This window comes from Rhamphochromis longiceps, linkage group LG9 (genome assembly GCF_057381845.1).
Source record: "Rhamphochromis longiceps isolate RC_006_pf linkage group LG9, R_longiceps_female_GT1.1, whole genome shotgun sequence".
In the NCBI taxonomy this organism is placed as follows: domain Eukaryota; kingdom Metazoa; phylum Chordata; class Actinopteri; order Cichliformes; family Cichlidae; genus Rhamphochromis; species Rhamphochromis longiceps.
The window spans coordinates 14,055,571-14,072,641 of NC_140565.1; the positions used below are offsets into that span (position 1 = coordinate 14,055,571).

Genomic DNA, 17,071 nt, shown 5'->3' on the forward strand with positions numbered 1-17,071 from the left:
AAATTAGAAATGTAAAATTAGAAATGTATATCACATGAAGCAGATTTTGAAGGAAGTGATGAAAATAGTAGAAGTTACTCTGCTCTTACAAGAGCAGCACCCAGATGTTTTGATGTGATTGCCCTACATGGCTAAGCTGAAGGACAACAAAGAGTCACTGCTAAACACAAAAAATGTCCATTAAAAAAATTTCCACTCACAATATGAATGTCAATATTACAAAAATCAGTGTAGCCAGTGTATTTAAACCCTCAGTTTCCACCAGTTCCTTGTCGTGTCATTGTAGATATTATGTTGTCGTTCCCACATGTTGTCAGTTGTTCAGCCAGCCATTCAGTCTTTCAGTCAGTCAGTCCTGTCGTTCCTGCTCTGTTCTTTCACTCGCTCCAGTAAAACATCATCATTCTACACCGTGAATCCAGTGTTTGGGTCATCTCTTCCTCGCCTCCACACACAACCTCTGACACAGTCATAAATCTTAAAAGGCTGTACCTACAACCAGATCAAAGTTTTCCATGCTGTTGGTTTAAATCTCAACACATTCGTGCATAAACTATGTGACCACATTGAAATGTCCAAAGACAAAAAAGCACCATCACCACCCTCAATCAGTAAATAAACTGTTATTATAGTAAGTTATATTCATAAAACCCACAGATCCTTTACCCAGAAAACTGGCACCACACCCAGCTTCCATAAATCATTGCTCTGCTAGTCAAAAGGCAGATACACCACTCCTTTACAACACACACCAAATCATTCCACAAAAATTCCATCTTTGTCCTTCATCTTTCAGTGTACCAAGGTATATGCAGCAACCAATTACTTTACGTGTGTCTGCAACCAAACCTCCTCGTTTTCACTCCCAGCACTGGACAGTCTTGCGTCAGTTGTTCTCAATAGGTCACATGATAGGGTGAGGCAGGGTCTCTTTGACTGTTATAAGTAATTACCTAGCAGTGTCCAACATTTGAAACATGGAGAGCTTGAAGACAAAATAAATTTCTTACCCACTTATTTAGATAAGAAAAAGACATCCAGCACTTCACATCACAAAATACGGAGTAAACCTTCAGCACAAATTATATTAAATATCACACAAAAACACTTTAAATTAAGTAAACATATTTTATTGAACACAAATTTACATGTTTTGATGCCAGCTTGCCTGCAGCCATTTAAATTACCTGTGACAAACTTTTTCATTTCAACATGTCTACAATGTAAATAATAAATCATTCAAGAGCACACACAACATGCAAATACTGTATGAGCACGATGAAAGCTAAAATAAGTTTGTAAGTGGAGGTTTCTAGTCATCTGCAGAAATGTCTCAACTGTCATGTAAAGTAGTTCCTTATTGGAGTGCTGCAACATCTATTTACACGTATTTAAGAAAAATCTAAACAAAAAAGTCGACTGAAAACAGCCGTGTGAGATTAAAGCTGAACATAAAAAGCTGCAGGATTTTGTTTAAGTAACTACTTAAGAACAACACTAAACCGGAAAAATGACATTTGTATGTGCAGGTTCTGTGTGTGTTTCTTTAATACACTGTGTTAATGTAATGTTACTTTTTTCTTCACCTGAGTGTAGAGTTCCTCTTGGCCGTGAGCGCACTCTGTGTTTTCGTGCTTTTTGACTTTCACCTGTGTGTACACCGTATCCTGCTGCTGTCCTCTGTACTGCACTGAGTCAGTGGATGCTTCATATCTCAGCACAGAGAAGTTGATCTCTCCATAATGGATGTTTTCTTCTTCTCCTTCTGATTTACTTGCTGGCTCTTCACTCACGTTTCTGGGGTTCCTGCTTGAAAATCAAATAGCCAAAATGAATAGAGTATCTTTCTGCTATTACAAACGCTGTGTAAACAATCTTGGTATCAAAATATAGCTAAACCTTGTAAACCTTGTTCATGAGCTGTTTAAGTATCAGAGTCAGAGACACTTTATTTATCCCCAAGGGGCAGTTAAGATAGATGATACCTTGCCGACCGTACATACAATACACAAACATCACACTGGCAAGACAGGTCAGGCTAGGTAGCACTGGCCACATGAGCAGCGACCTGGAACCAAAACAATGGAAAATGCACAACATGAGGAAAGACGAGGAGAAAAAAGAACTCCGCCCAGACTGAGCTCCAACGAGGAGATCAGTTTGAGAACAGAAAAAAAGCCCACCTCAGCACATAGCACATAAATCATCACATCTCACAACATAGAAGACATAAGCTTCGAAGGCATTTGGAGGGGGTGGGGGGGTAAGTGTAGGTCTGTGTCAGAGTACATGCATATGTGTGCGTGTGTGTGTCTGTTCCGTGTTCAGCCGAGAGAAAGTGTCCCTTCACTTGGTTGGGAAAAAGTCAACAATCTTCGGTCGACGCAGGTAGCCTTGAAGGAGGAGGGAGAGAGTCACAACATAGTCTTGTTATCTAAGGAAGAACTTTGTTATTCCCGTCAGCTTTTGCCTTGAGCATCCAGCTGGCACCAGGGGGGCCGCATGAGATGGAGATGGTAGTTGTTTTGGTTAGTGCGAAGAAACTGCTTCCAATTTTACAGTTGGTCTAATGTCTTTCACTGGTCACCAGGTCTCTCAGATCCTGTTGTTCTTCTCCAAGATCTTATCCATATTGCAAAGCCGTGAACTTCTTGAAGATCTTCCCATATGGTGTTCAATAAACACAGTCTGAGTACTCACAGCTTGCACATCGTCAATCATGTCGGCCAGCCTAATGCAGGTTTTGAATAGCTGTAACTAGGGATGGGTATCGTTTAGGTTTTATCCGATACCGGTGCCAAACCGGTACTTTTGAAACGGTGCCGGTGCTTAAACGGTGCTCAAACCGGTGCTTAAAGAATGGAGAACACAAAATTGGTCCAAAAACCTCTCATGTTCAGCTGTTTTTTTGTAAAAAGATAACAATGTTAGCCTTTTCTGCAGCTATGGGGCATATATGGTATCACTCTTGGCTGGAAGCAGTGCTTAAACAATGGAAAAAACACAAACTTTGTCCAAAAACCTCTCATGTTTAACTGTTTTCCACTTTTTCTTTGGTCATTTTAGCCTTTTTGGCCAGGGTGAAGGGAGTATCTGCCATCAAACAAGAAGACAGCTGCATGTAGCTACGACGGTGTTTGCTAGTTCACCTTACATGCATTAATATAATAACGTGGTTAGCCTACTCAACGTAAATTACACATGAACAACATTAAGATACTCACGCAGAGAAGAACGGCTGCTGCTGCATCATCATCCTCATCATTTCTGCTACACTGGCAGGGCTAGGGGCCAGGACTCTCCTCTTCGTGTTTTTGGGGATGTTGCTAACTCCGGGTCTGATAACAGGCACCACACCCGTAGTAGATGTGCTCGGTGTGAGGTCTCGCAGCAAGCTATCAAATACAGCGCATTTCTTGGCTTTTAAAAAAAACCGCTATGCGTCGCCAGGTGTTTCATCGGATTCGAGGTGTTACCTCCTTTGACAGTATCACAGTATCAGCTTAAAGCACTTGTTGCTGCTGAGTTTGCATATTTTGCTGTGAAGTACAGCCAGACTTTTGACCGCTTGCCTTGGGCATTTTTAATCTGTAGCTCTGCTCTAAAAGAACGTACGTACCTGGACCCGCCTACTATCCTTGGAAACGTAAAATGATTGGCTAGAATCGAAAGTGTATCACAGCTCAGGAAAAAAAAAGCACCGAAATAAAGCACCGAAATGTGCGCTGCTTTTCGGTCTGGTTACTACCGTTTATGTCAGAACCGGTGCCATCATGGCACCGGACACCGGTACCCATCCCTAGCTGTAACTGCTTTCTTTGTTCTTCGATAAGCCACGTCTGAGCCAGCTCTGATCAGCCAGAACTCTGTTATCATCTTTCCGAATGGTAGATGTCATTCAGTGTCCTCTATCACGGGTGTCACCAGGCACGCGACACAATCGGGTATCCGGCAGCAAACGACTCTGAAGAACAATCGGGCTCTCCTGAGTAGGGATGGGTATCCTTTAGGTTTTATCCGATACCGGTGCAAAACTGGTACTTTTGAAACGGTGCCGGTGCTTAAACGGTGCTCGAACCTGTGCTTAAACAATGGAAAACACAAACTTTGTCCTAAAACCTCTCGTGTTTAGCAGTTTTTTTTGTAAAAAGATAACAATGTTAGTCTTCTCTGCAGCTATAGGGCATATATGGTATCACTCTTGGCTGAAAGCAGTGCTTAAACATTGGAAAAACACCAACTTTGTCCAAAAACCTCTCATGTTTAACTGTTTTCCACTTTTTCTTTGGTCATTTTAGTCTTTTTGGCGAGGGTGAAGGGAGTATCTGCCATCAAACAAGAAGTCAGCCGCATGTAACTACAACGGTGTTTGCTAGTTCACCTTACATGCATTAATGTAATAACGTGGTCAGCGTACTCAACGTAAATTACACACGAATAACATTAAGCTACTGACCCAGAGAAGAACGGCTGCTGCTGCCATCATCATCCTCATCATTTCTGCTACACTGGCAGGGCTAGGGGCCAGGACTATACTCTTCGGGTTTTTGGGGGATGTTGCTAACTCCGGGTCCGATAACAGGCACCACACCCGCAGTAGATGTGTACGGTGCTCGGTCTTGCAGCAAGCTATCAAATACGATGCATTTCTTGGCTTTTAAAAAAACACTATGCGTCACCAGGTGTTTCATCAGATTCGAGGTGTTACCTCCTTTGCACAGTATCACAGTATCACCTTAAAGCACTTGTTGCAGGCTGCTGAGTTTGCATCTTTTGCTGTGAAGTACAGCCAGACTTCTGACCGCTTCGCCTTGGGCGTTTTTAATCTGTAGCTCTGCTCTAAAAGAACGTACGTACCTGGGCCAGCCTACTATCCTCGGAAAGGTAAAATGATTGGCTAGAATCCAAAGTGTATGACATCTCAGGGGAAAAAAAGCACAGAAATAAAGCACCGAAATGTGCGCAGCTTTTCGGTCTGGTTACTACCGTTTATGTCATGGCACCGGACACCGGTACCCATCCCTACTCCTGAGCCCAGGCTTTTCGTCTAGAGTAGAGTGCCAATATCCATTGAGGAACCAGTTGATCAGATCCACAATTCTTTGGGTTTTAGAGAACAAGACTGAGAAACTCTGAGGGTTAGAGTTAGACGAGATTAGACAAGGATATAGAAGCCAAGCAGGAAAGATAAGGGAGGGAGAGGGTGAGAGATCATATTTTCTGCTGTAATGTAATATTTACCAAACAAAGATAATCAGGCAGACGAGTAAGATGAACCCAAGGATTCCTCCAAGAATTAGCCATGTTGGGAAGGAGCTACCATTCTGCTCTCCTGAAAAACAAGATCAATAAGAAAAAACATTTCAGTTAAAGAGTTAAACAGAAGCCATATACGGATTCATTTTATATTTTGTATAGCTCTGTTTAGAAAAAAAGAAATAAACAAAGAGAAGACAACAGTAGATAAGATGAAGAAAAATTGGATAAGAACATGCAACACATTAGTGGTTTCGACCTAACTTTACCTCCAACAGTCACGTCAATCTCTGCTGATGTCTGATTACCCAGATCATTAGTGGCCACACAGTAATAAACTCCTCCATCTGTTACATTGAAGCTGTAAATCTCTCCTTCAGATACTTTCACAGCTCCATCTCTGCTCTTCTTGAACCAGGTGAAGTTGCTGACTGGTTTGGCTCTGCTGGAGCAGGTCAGGTTCACCCAGCTGCCTGCTGACACCAAACCTGATGGACTGATGGATGCTGAGGTGTCTTTAGGAGCATCTGGAGAAATAAAAGAGAGAAAGTGATATCCCATATACCATGGTGTCCTGAAGGATTCAGTTCAACAACAAACTCTGATTGTCTTACATGAAACACTGAGAGTCTCGTCTGTCTTTGCTGTCTTGGTGTCTTTTCCTTGGTTCACAGGATATCTGGCAGAGCAGCTGATCTTCTTTCCATCATGTGTGTCTGACAGAGTGATGTTCTGCTGGATTTTAGTTGTCAATATAAACAACAACTGACAGTCAAATCGATTAAACCTGAAACATCACTGGTTAAAAGTGAGACATTTGATGTTTTTTCTTAATATCGACACATTTCTGCACCAAGAATTTCAAATTGTTCGTCTATAATGAAAAGAAAAAACATATCTACAAGAGGAACCACACACACAGCTGCTTTCTCTGGGCATGTTTGCAAAAAAATGAAATTTGGGTTGTTGTTACATTTACAAGAGTCCAAAGTGAAATTTGAACAAAATACTTTTATGTTTCCACGGTGAACTGAATTAAATCATCGACGATCTGCATGAAATTCAACAACTTAAAACTAGTTAATTGTATTCTTGTTGAGATGACATGATACAATTGAATAGGAGTGGTTAGTTGCCTGAACTTGTGATGTTACAAGATCACGTGAGATTTCCAACCACAGGAAAATCACTGGGGTTATGAGAGGCAGAAAAGCGTACACACTCCACATGTCTGCTGTTGCTATTGGTAAATGGACTGATTCTTATGTAGCATTTTTCTACTCTCCCAGACCATAAAGCGCTTTATACAACATGCCACACAAGCACTTTCTCAATGCTTTTAAGTGCTTTCAAACTAACATTCACACCTATTCATACTACGATGGATGCATCGGACAGCAATTTTGCCCAAGGACTTTTGGCATGCAGACTGGTGGAGCCAAAGGTTGAACCAGCAACCTTCCAATCAGCAGACGACCTGCTCTACCTCCTGAACTACAGCCACCCATATTGTGGCTTAAAGCTCAATAACTGGCAGAGCAGCCAGTCTGAGCGGCCTGTCATAGACCTGTCGAGGACAAAGACGTAAAGAAAATTCTGTTTCAACCTTGTTGGCTTTAAGTAAATGATTCTAAATTGCCCATAGGTGTGAGTGTGAGTAGAAATGGTTATCTGTCTCCTTGCAACAGACTGGTGACCTGTGCAGGATGTGCTCCACCTCTCGCCCGATGACAGCTGAAATAAATCCCTGCCCCCTTGGATATCTGATGAGGAAAGGAGGAAAAGGACGGATGGAGTGACAGGTATGTTCTAAATCCATTAAATTGGAGGAAATCTGGGTATGTATTATTGGGCCTCCAAGAAGAATCTGTGGTTTCATATCACAAACATGTTAACACTAAAGAACAGTATATTACATACATGCAGTTTGAACTGCTGTGCATTCTCAGTTTGCTGAAGTAAACTAAAACTGACGTAGAAATGAATTAAATCTGAAAAAACATCTTCTTAAAAAAATTACAATAAATTTTCTCTTCTTTATCTCATATTATGTTCTTTTATAAATGATTTGTAAATGTCTGCATTCATTAAAGAGAGTGAGTATCAGAACAAAGGTTTATATTATTTTTTTGATATAAATGGACTTCAGTCTTTACCTCTGACTGTTATTTGAAGAGGATCATGTTGAGCTGTTGCCTTGAATGGTTCACTCTCTACTCTGAAGAAGTATGTGTTTGTGTAGTTTGTGGTTAAATTAGAAAACAGAGTGGTGCAGTCTCTCTGACTCAGGTTCCCAGTAATACTCATTGGATAGATGCTAACTGCTCCACTACTGTTGAAGATCACATTGTTTGGATTTTTGCCAAAGTCACCATTATTTTTAATCCACACTCCAAAGATTTTTCTTTTGCTGTTAAATTTCTGTTCGTCTTTGGGTCTGAAGTTACATGGGATTTGCAAACAAGATCCACTCAGTGCTTCCATCTGCTTTGGGGCAGTCATGTAGAGTGCTATCCACTGAGGATAATCAGCCAAAGCACCTGTAAATACAGTTTCATTATTAACAAGCTGCTGTTCATTGTTTGTAAACTGTAAACATTTTCAATCACAACACAAAGCGCTGGCTCTGTCTTTCAGGTTGTTTTAAAATGGGTGAAAGTTAAATTACAAATGAATCCAATAATGTCTTTGAATAACTGAACAATCAGCTCACCTGAAACAAAGAGAACAGTCAGTAAAATGCTGACTGTTACCATCTTCATCTGGATTCACAAAATACAAACAAACAATAAAATCAACAAAAAAGTGAATGATAATGATTTAGTTATTATTATTTATATCTGTGGTGCTGTGTGCTTTGAAAATAGCTGAAATATTAAAACAAGGTAAAATCACATGATGTGTCAGTCAGTTGACTGAAGGAAAAATAAGAAAAAGGTTAGTCTATAAAGTTAATGAATACAATGAGTAAAATGTGTTTTACTGTAACATTAGGCAGTTTATAAGGAAGTTTATAAAGACGACATGCTCTTTAAGAAAGACAAGTTCAAAATAATAAATGTGTTTCAGTTTAGAAATTTAAGAAATAAAAGCAGTAAAATGTTTCTTTACCCCACATTACATCTGATGATTGTCTTATGAGTGAAACAAAGCAGCCTTCAGCAGAACTACTATAAACTGTAAAATACAAATGACCATCTGAGGAAGTACATGTAGAGACACCCACTGACTGTAGCGCTGCATAATGAAGTCTGTTTTGTGCCGCCTGCTTATTTCCTGTGAAAGAAGTCAGATGTTGCCCTTAAAGACATTTTTAACTTTTGGTCTGTCGAAGCCTCTGACCTTAACCTTACACAAGTGATTGAATCATTTTTAGTATGAATGTACAACCTGTGCTAACACAAATCATGATGATGGACTATGACAGACTGTATCTCTCTCGCTCTACACACACACGTTATCTGGACGTCCAGTATCAAGTGTTGCTTGCCTTTGACTGCTGGGCCCTGAGAGGCCATGCGTGTGCTGCTGGAGTGGTGATACTGGAAGATAGAAGTGGCAAAGCTGTGGGACCTGTTTATGTGATTCATTTATTAGTAGAAGCTTGGTAAAGGTTTTGAATTACATTTTCTCCTTCAAGCAATGGAAACTCCAAATTGAATTCAATGTAATTGTTCTGTGAGGTATTTGGCTACAGAGGATCCTTGTGGTGAATCATCAATCGTGTAGCACAGAGGTTCCCTGATGTTCCAACTTCTGGCTCGCTGATGTCATAAAATGTATGTTTTAGGTCATTTATATCAGGGAGGGTAAGAAATGTTGGTGAGATCAGTAACAGCATGCTGATGCTGAACTCCTCCAACCTACGCGTGCCGCTGTGTCTCCAGCTCCTGGTTGAACCTTTCCAATGGACCTTTTAATTGGGACGTATTCAGAGGGAACATTTCTCTGTAACAACATTTGTTCAACTGCACACTCATTTACTCTGCACTTCTCTTCTGCTCTCAGTCTTGCACACTTACTTGCACACACAGTAGATACAATGAGAGTTCATACTCTCTGGGCCTTCACGTCTCGGCGTTACGCTGTTGCACACGTTGATCTGTGAATGCACTAAATCCTGCTTCTGTGTGCTGTCCTGCACTGAGACTAAAGAAGGTGTTAGGTTTGTAGCATAAACCTATTCGCTGGAACGTTAAGACAATATAATTACACTGCAAGCAAGACACAAGTAGGCAAACTTCTTCATGGTACTCGTGCACGGGAGAGAACCGGACAGGCACCGTTCCTTCGCTTGACCCCAGTAGCTCTCGTCCGTTCTCCCGTATCACTGTCCTTTTATTGAGGTTACATGAATATGCATAAGTTCATTAACATATGACGTCTACATACACAAAGAGTACCTTGCCTGTGTGTGTGTGTGTGTGTGTGGACTGCTGATCAAAGGGTCAAACATCCTTGGTCAGGAAGAGGGTAGCCTCCCCCTCACCCTAGATGGTTCATCCTAGATAACACGGTGAGGAAGTCCTGCAGTTCATCTAAACAAAGAGCACTTAGACTAGAACAGACGCAACTACGTTAATCCTACCATAAAATAATAAGACACGGTATGACCTCTCATGCTCCCAAAGTGCTGTCTAATACACACAAAGTTTGCAGACTATCAAGGATCAAAACCTCTACCAATCTACAACTAATTACAAAACTCTAAGCATATATAAGTAAATATTTCTAAGCATAAATGACAATCAACAATACAAATCTAACATTTCCCCCCTTTTTGACCTTTATGCCTGAAAAGTTCCCAGGTATGAATACCTCATGCCTGACAGTTTCAATGCAAACATTTTTATACTCAGCATATGTCAAATCACCCTAAATTACTGAAAAGGTACACAGTTCAACAAATGTATTAGCAGTTATCCCATTCATTGAGCTCATCTCATGGCAAACTGCATCTTACGAGCAAACAAAGAAATTGTTAATTTAATAGTGAAAATAAAAAGTAACATTTTCAAAAACATCTCAGCTTGGTAATGCTTCCTCCAGGTGTGCACATCACATGTCTCTCTGCAGAGTGGTTTGAGTTCTGCAGGGCGTCATGAATGTCTCTTCCAGTTGTTTCCATCGTTGTCCATAGGACCAGAGTCCAAATGTATGTAGAATAAACATTCAAACATACCAGTTGGTTTTGTTGTTTGTCAACATGGTTCTCAGCTATTTCCAAAGCTGCAGACCTCTCAGCACTCTAGTTTTATGGCCTCCCATTACCTCACTTCAGGCCTTCGTCCTGTGAGGGGGATATTTATGACTCCTTCATTGTCCTTCATTGTCCATACTCTGCAGAAAACACCTCTGTGGAAAGGGTGCAGGGTTGTCTTACTGCTATTATGATCCCAGCAGCCTTCAGAGTGTCATCGTATGCACAGTACAGTGGCACAGCGTTAGGTGATGTTCATAGGAAACTGCTGTTATCACCACCATAGCTTCTGGTTCCTGTGCTTTTCACAGAATCATGATGTCATCCTCGAACTCCTTCTACGCTGTCGATGGAGCTTGGCACGCTCCTCATCCCCTGAGTGTTTATGTTCCAACGCTGCTGAAGGTTTAAGGCAGAGCACGTCGTACACCTTAGTCGTCTTCCTCAGCGTCAGTATTGAATCTTTCATTGTATTTAAAATCTTGCTGTGGGAAGTCTCCTCTTGATTTCCTGGAAGCTTAGTAGCACAGCTCTCTGTGTGATGTCTGCTGTGCTGAAGATGATCTCTGATCCTCCTGAAGCCTCTCTCCCATCTTGTGGACGATCCTCTCCTCTATTTTGCAGGCAGTTTCATGGTCCTTGCTGTGGCTCCAAGGTCTGATTTCATGATGGGCCCCAATCAGCTTGATCTTTGACCTCAACCACTGCCTGGTCCTGTCAGCTATGCGCTTCTCACTGGGCCTCTGAAGATTTCTCAGGAGATTACTGCTGCACCTGTATTTCCTTGCTAGGAAGACAAACTATTTGGAGAGTATGTCAACAATCATCAAACCACATTCTTTAGTTCAGTGAACTTCACTTATAGGCCATCAAAGCCTCATCTGAACATGGGTGCACCACTTGCATAGGTTTAATATTTGTAAATAAAACGGCTAATCACACAAATCACTGCAACAATAATAAAAAACATTGTTTAATGTTAATCCTTGGACCCCTCCTCTTGACGCATGGACACACCCATGCGTCAACTCACCAAACCTGGATTCCAGTCTTAAAGAAAAAGATTAGCTAGATCATATCCCAGGCAACATCAGGGCATCTCCTCCCCTGGAGCAGCACCACCCCGGACCTATAATCCTGCAATGAAAATGTTAGTGTGCTTTGCATATTAAGTTTGCTTAACACCTGGCTCTCCCAGGAGCCTGCATACACACCATCATGGCCTGGAAAACAAAATCTGGAAGTAAAATCAAACTCCATACCTGCAAACAATTGTATCATAAGGACAAGAAGCATTCAACATCAGCAAGACAAGTGTCATGTGCAGGTTTTCTCAAATCAGTAAACTACAATTATTTTCATAAGTCGCCTCAGACATGGATCATCCCATGTACTCAGGCAACATTAATGTAATCGGTGACTGCTCTTAAGCAAAGTCACTCCACTTATATATTACTATGGGCTCAAAAGTGGCCAGCTAATGAGCCCATATCAAACTATCCCAGAAACACTGTATCTCTTATTTGTTTTACTCATGTCACTTGTCCGTTTCAGCTGAATCTTCCACAGCATTCTCAAAGAAACTAACATTAGCAATACACATTGACTGTAGTCAGACAGAGGTCAGACACAGGTCAACAGGTTCCAGAGGTGCCATAAAAACACCATAAAGTCAACCCTAGCTGTGGAAAGAAGTAACACCAGTTCTCAACACAGGAAATTTCACACAGGTTATTCACATTATCAAAGTAACCTTCACATTTTCCCATCAACACAATGCAACAGCATCACCACTCATAACCTGTAAACACAGTTTTCCTCACACATAAACCCAGAAATCCTGTAGTAGGAAAAAACATCAACCAGTTGTCCTGGTATAAATCGCATCATCAATTCACATGAAGAACTGGCATGCTGTAAGAAAAGAAAATGCAAATATTAGCGCTTGCGCAGGCGTATGCATACTTTGTCACAGTTATCTCTGTGAGCAACTCAAGCCTATGAATAACACACCTGATAAATGCACAGACACAGAAAATGGCATTTAAAAGGTTAAATCATCATGCAACCTCGAGTGTTGCTGTCATCTTTCTGCTCCTGTAAAAGGAAACACATGGGTTCATCTGCACCTTTGTCAGGTGGGGGTTAGCTTCACACAATCATGTTCAGTCAGTCAGTCAGTTATTTTAAAATTCTTACTCATTCACTCAGTGGTTCCTTCTTTTGCTAATTGTGGAAATTATCATCGCATCCGTTTCCACGCTCAGCAAAACGACGTTATTTCAAAAAGAAAAATAATTTAGACTGGATTTCCTCGTTGAATCCTTTTTGGGGGGGACTCTCATTTCCTAATTGTCCCAAATAAGTGGCTTTCTCCTGAACCCATTTTAAATGTGGAGAAACCCACTTGCAACAATTTTCTTGACGACGTGTAACGCTTTTAATTCCCGACTTGCAGATCTGCTCAAAGAAAAGAAATTCACAAGCAAAAATCAGTGCTTGTTCAAAAATGAAAAATAAAAAATAACAGAGATTATCAAACCAAACTCTCAGTGCACTGTGAAAGTATCAAAATAAAAAGGCCTTGTTAAGTCATGACACAAACTCCTCATCATCTTCACAACAGGAGAAGAATCATCAGCTAGATTCACTCCAAACCAACCATCAGCTGCACAACTCACAACATAACCCTAATGTCATATTAGCTATGAGTTTAATCACCCGGTCTGTGCTCTTCACTCATTTAAGCCACAGATCTATTTTATTCAATTTTTCCTTTTTCCCTTCATAATAAAACATGTGACATGCTGTCATGCACTTCACAAAAGACGTTTGTTCTGATGTATTCAGAGTTGTGTATCTAAATACAGGATTCACTCGCACATCAAAACAGGAAACTCAGTGTTTTAGAGTCTCCACTCAACACACAACAACTCCAACACATCTCATTCACTCGTACTAGAATTCAGTCACCTTTCATTAATCTAAAACCGATCAACTAATTTGCATATCAGCTATTAACCCACTAAGTTGACAGGACGACAGAAAAGCATGTTCAAAATAGTATCACAAAAGACAATTTCCCTCATACAGTAAATTACATGTGCTGCCTCAATCAAGCAGGAAGCTTCTCCCAATTTACCATTTTAACAACTAAATTTATTGTCTGATCACTGGTTGGTCAAACCAGGATCTTTTTTCCCACAAAAGTTAAACTGTTGTCCTGCAACCTGGAGAGTCAATTTTTTGCATTGGATAAATTCAGTATTTAATAACAAGTGTCTGCTAAATTGACACTAATTTAACACTGATGAAAGATAACAAGCTAATTTTCATTGCATGGGTTTGTGTTATTAGGCAGGTCTAATGCATGTCTGTGGAGCTGCATCTCCAGCAGAGCATGTTCTTAAAGCTGCCTTTCCTACACACTTCTCTGCTATTATTTAATCATTTCTTAACTAATGTGCTATGAGTCTTCATGAGTCATTTTGTGTTTGGAATTGTTAGTAGGGTTAATGCATGTTCTGCTTGTGTGTGTGTGATTTTGTATATGTTTCTATTTTCGCAATGTTTCAGACTCCGTCTCAATTTTCCAACTTAAGCAGTCAGTTTTCTTTTCCCCAGGTTTGCTAACCCAAATTTTGATTTCCCACATTAAATAATTCCTATGTGTTCTCACCTAGTCTTCTCACTCTGTTATCCTCTCACTCTTTTGTCCTCTCCCACTTCAACAGTCCCGGCAGTTCTCCTTCAGCTTTGTCCTGTCTAGTAGCTGAAGTGCTGCTGCTGCCTTCTTGGGCGACTTCTTAGCAGCTGCTGCCGGTTTCTTGGCTTTGGCCGCGGCGGGCTTCTTGGCTTTGCTCTCAGTAGCCTTGTTCATCTTGAAGGATCCGGAGGTCCTGGTGCCCTTGGTCTGCACCAGAGTGCCCTTCGCCACCAGGCTCTTGATGGCGGTCTTGACACGGGCCTTGTTCTTGTCCACATCGTAGCCTCCGGCAGCCAGAGCCTTCTTGAGAGCGGCCACAGACAGGCCGTTGCGCTCCTTAGAAGCGGCCACGGCTTTCACAATCAGCTCGCCCACGCTGAGGCCGACCTTCTTGGGCTTGGAAGTCATCGTCTTCTTCTTCTTGGCCTGAACCTTGGCGCAGGGCGCAGGGCGTGTTTATGATGGAGCCTTTCCCACCACAGCGCTGGCACGTTGAACGCATCATGAAGGGTCCATTTCTTTCATGTCGCTAGCCGCATGTGGCTTGCCCGAGTCACTCAGTCCTTTTTGAGCATTTCAACATGCTGCCGCCGCAGACCCTGGCCTCAGATCCAGCAAGTTTAGCGCGCTGATCTCCAAAAAAGTCCCGAAGGCCAGAAAGACGTCAAATAAGTGTCTCGTGCTGAGAACTCAAACAAAAACTCCTCTTCCCGCTGCCATCTTGCTCGCCCCTCCGTGAAATTCAACCAATCAGACAGGAAGATGGGTTTGCTTTCTTCTTCTGCTGCTGTTTTGCTGGGACTTTTTGTGCTCAGGACTTGCTGCTGTCTCTTTATCATGTTATTGCTTTGGAGCTGCATTTCTTATCTTCAGGGAGGAGTGAGCTCGCTTGTGAGGTTGAGAAACACATGGCACTGTAAATAAGTCAGCCAGAAACTTGGCCTGCATGTTTCCAATGATGTTAAACTATAACTTTCTTCCGACTGTTGCATGTGGAAAATTGATACAGGTCTGCTTTTCACCTGAAAGTGACAAACTAAGACATGTTCATTATTATCATCACTGCTTAATCAACACACATCTCTCTCTCTCTCTCTCTGTCTGTGTTTGTGTGAACAATCCTTTCTTAAAAGCAGAAAATGACATTGTAGTTGTTTTTCGGCTGATCAACACAAAACCTTTTTCCTATGATTATTTTTCATCTACAATATAAATTCTCTCTCTTTTTCACTCTTCTTTTTTTTTTTTTTTTAAATAGCTGGTGACCTGCAAAATCACCGCTCTCACTCACAATCAGAGGCAATCACTTTTGCACAGTGCACAAAAACACTGTGATGTCAGACACATTCACACTCACTTTTTCATCTGCATAAATAAACCATATGGCTGGAGATATGTGCCATGGTGATCCATAAGCATGATCACCAGTTTATTTAATTATTTTTAATCCAACAAAACAAATAAACAAAAACATGATGCTGATGCTACACACACACACACGAGTCAAGGTGCAGAAAAACTGCTCATGGAAACGCTGCACACTCTCTGTTTCCCTCTCTTTGAGTAGTTCTCAGACAGCTCTTGATCTGATAATGTGTAGCTTGCTCATCAGCTCAAAAAACAAAAACAAAACTGCAACGCGACATCACACAGTAGTTGCATGCTCTGCCCACAGTGGCAAAGTCTTACACTTACATATTCAACACAGCTTCTCCATCATGTATTTTTAGATGTTTCATACAGGGTTGAGCATATTAGTTGTTTTCACAGGTGTGCTCTATATCTCAACAATGGCTCATAATAAGACGACCGTCTTCCACACAGGTCAAGTGCCTCTATGCACTTCATGAGTTTAAATATTTACCTATATCACTTCACCTCACATGTCATTGTACTGAATTTAAGCAACCACAAGCTTAATGTAGATTACTTTTAACAACTATCCACCTCAATTAAATCTATGGTCTGGCACACAGGCTGCTGTCGATCAGGGCAAGCTAAAGAATAAACATTGTGTCAGCAAGGGGTGGGGGGAAAGCCATTCACCAGAGCATATCTTAAGTGCTGCTGATGTGGGCTGGCCTTCTCCACAGCTCTCCAAGGCTGGTGTGTTTTCTGAAAACTTCTAACATTTGAATCTCTTCCATTTATAAGCCTGCGATTAACCGCACGGCTCAGGTCCGCGTGACCGCGCTCGCGTGAACCCGCGCAGCTGTGGAGCCGTCGCTCTCTCTTTTTTACATAAATACTTTGTGCTGCCAGGAGCAAAGTCCAGCACAAACGTCTGTCTCCCTCCGACTCACTCTTGGTTGCTTAGAAACCCATGATAACAACAACAGTCAGTGTCACAGACCACATGTTCTGCTCCGCACACACAACAACAACAACAACGACGACGACAATGACAACAACACAAAATAGGCCTACTATCCAGCACAATCTGGACCCCCCGGAACTTCTCAACACCCCACTGAGCGGTGGAGAACTCACTACAGTACCCCACACAGCGGTCTGTATTTCGCCCCACTAAGACGGCGAACCAAAAAAAGTTCGAACTGCGCAACTCTGCGACTTAATGCTTCTGTACAAAAAACCCCACTGAGCGGCTTTGTACATCGCCCCACTTAGACGGCGAATTTTAGCCCCACTGAGCGGCCACGGACAACGCCCCACTGAGCGGCGAAGACGTACAGTTATAGAGTTGGACTCTAAACTTACTCGGTGTTGCTTAGCGTGTAATATCAGCCTCGAATCCCGCCAATCGCCATTCATCGAGGAGAAAAGACATACAGCGAATCCACAGGAACTTCCTGGCTGACGTCAGTCTTTCAGCGTGCCTCTCCTCCCCTCGGTGAATGCGATTCCAGGGCTCCGGCATCGAAGGACCAATTAATGTTAGGTTTGTAGCA

General features: G+C 41.7%; 1 protein-coding gene, 1 long non-coding RNA gene and 1 pseudogene across 2 annotated transcripts; all 3 read right to left on the reverse strand.

Moving 5' to 3' along the window:
* Nucleotides 1-1,559: 1,559 nt before the first annotated feature.
* On the reverse strand, nucleotides 1,560-8,018 carry LOC146662005 (vascular cell adhesion protein 1-like). Its single transcript, XM_085417874.1, has 5 exons — nucleotides 8,010-8,018; nucleotides 5,871-6,021; nucleotides 5,526-5,783; nucleotides 5,242-5,332; nucleotides 1,560-1,806 (listed from the first exon to the last, which is right to left on the reverse strand). The coding sequence occupies exons 1-5, from the start codon at nucleotides 8,016-8,018 to the stop codon at nucleotides 1,560-1,562; spliced, it is 756 nt and encodes a 251-aa protein (XP_085274000.1).
* Nucleotides 8,019-10,547: 2,529 nt separating this feature from the next.
* On the reverse strand, nucleotides 10,548-13,747 carry LOC146662006 (uncharacterized). The gene is made up of 2 exons (XR_014913293.1): nucleotides 12,470-13,747; nucleotides 10,548-12,370 (listed from the first exon to the last, which is right to left on the reverse strand). It is a non-coding gene; the product is annotated as an uncharacterized LOC146662006 (long non-coding RNA).
* A 20-nt stretch (nucleotides 13,748-13,767) lies between these two features.
* Nucleotides 13,768-16,561, reverse strand: LOC146662007 (histone H1 pseudogene; annotated as a pseudogene).
* Between the last annotated feature and the right edge of the window lie 510 nt (nucleotides 16,562-17,071).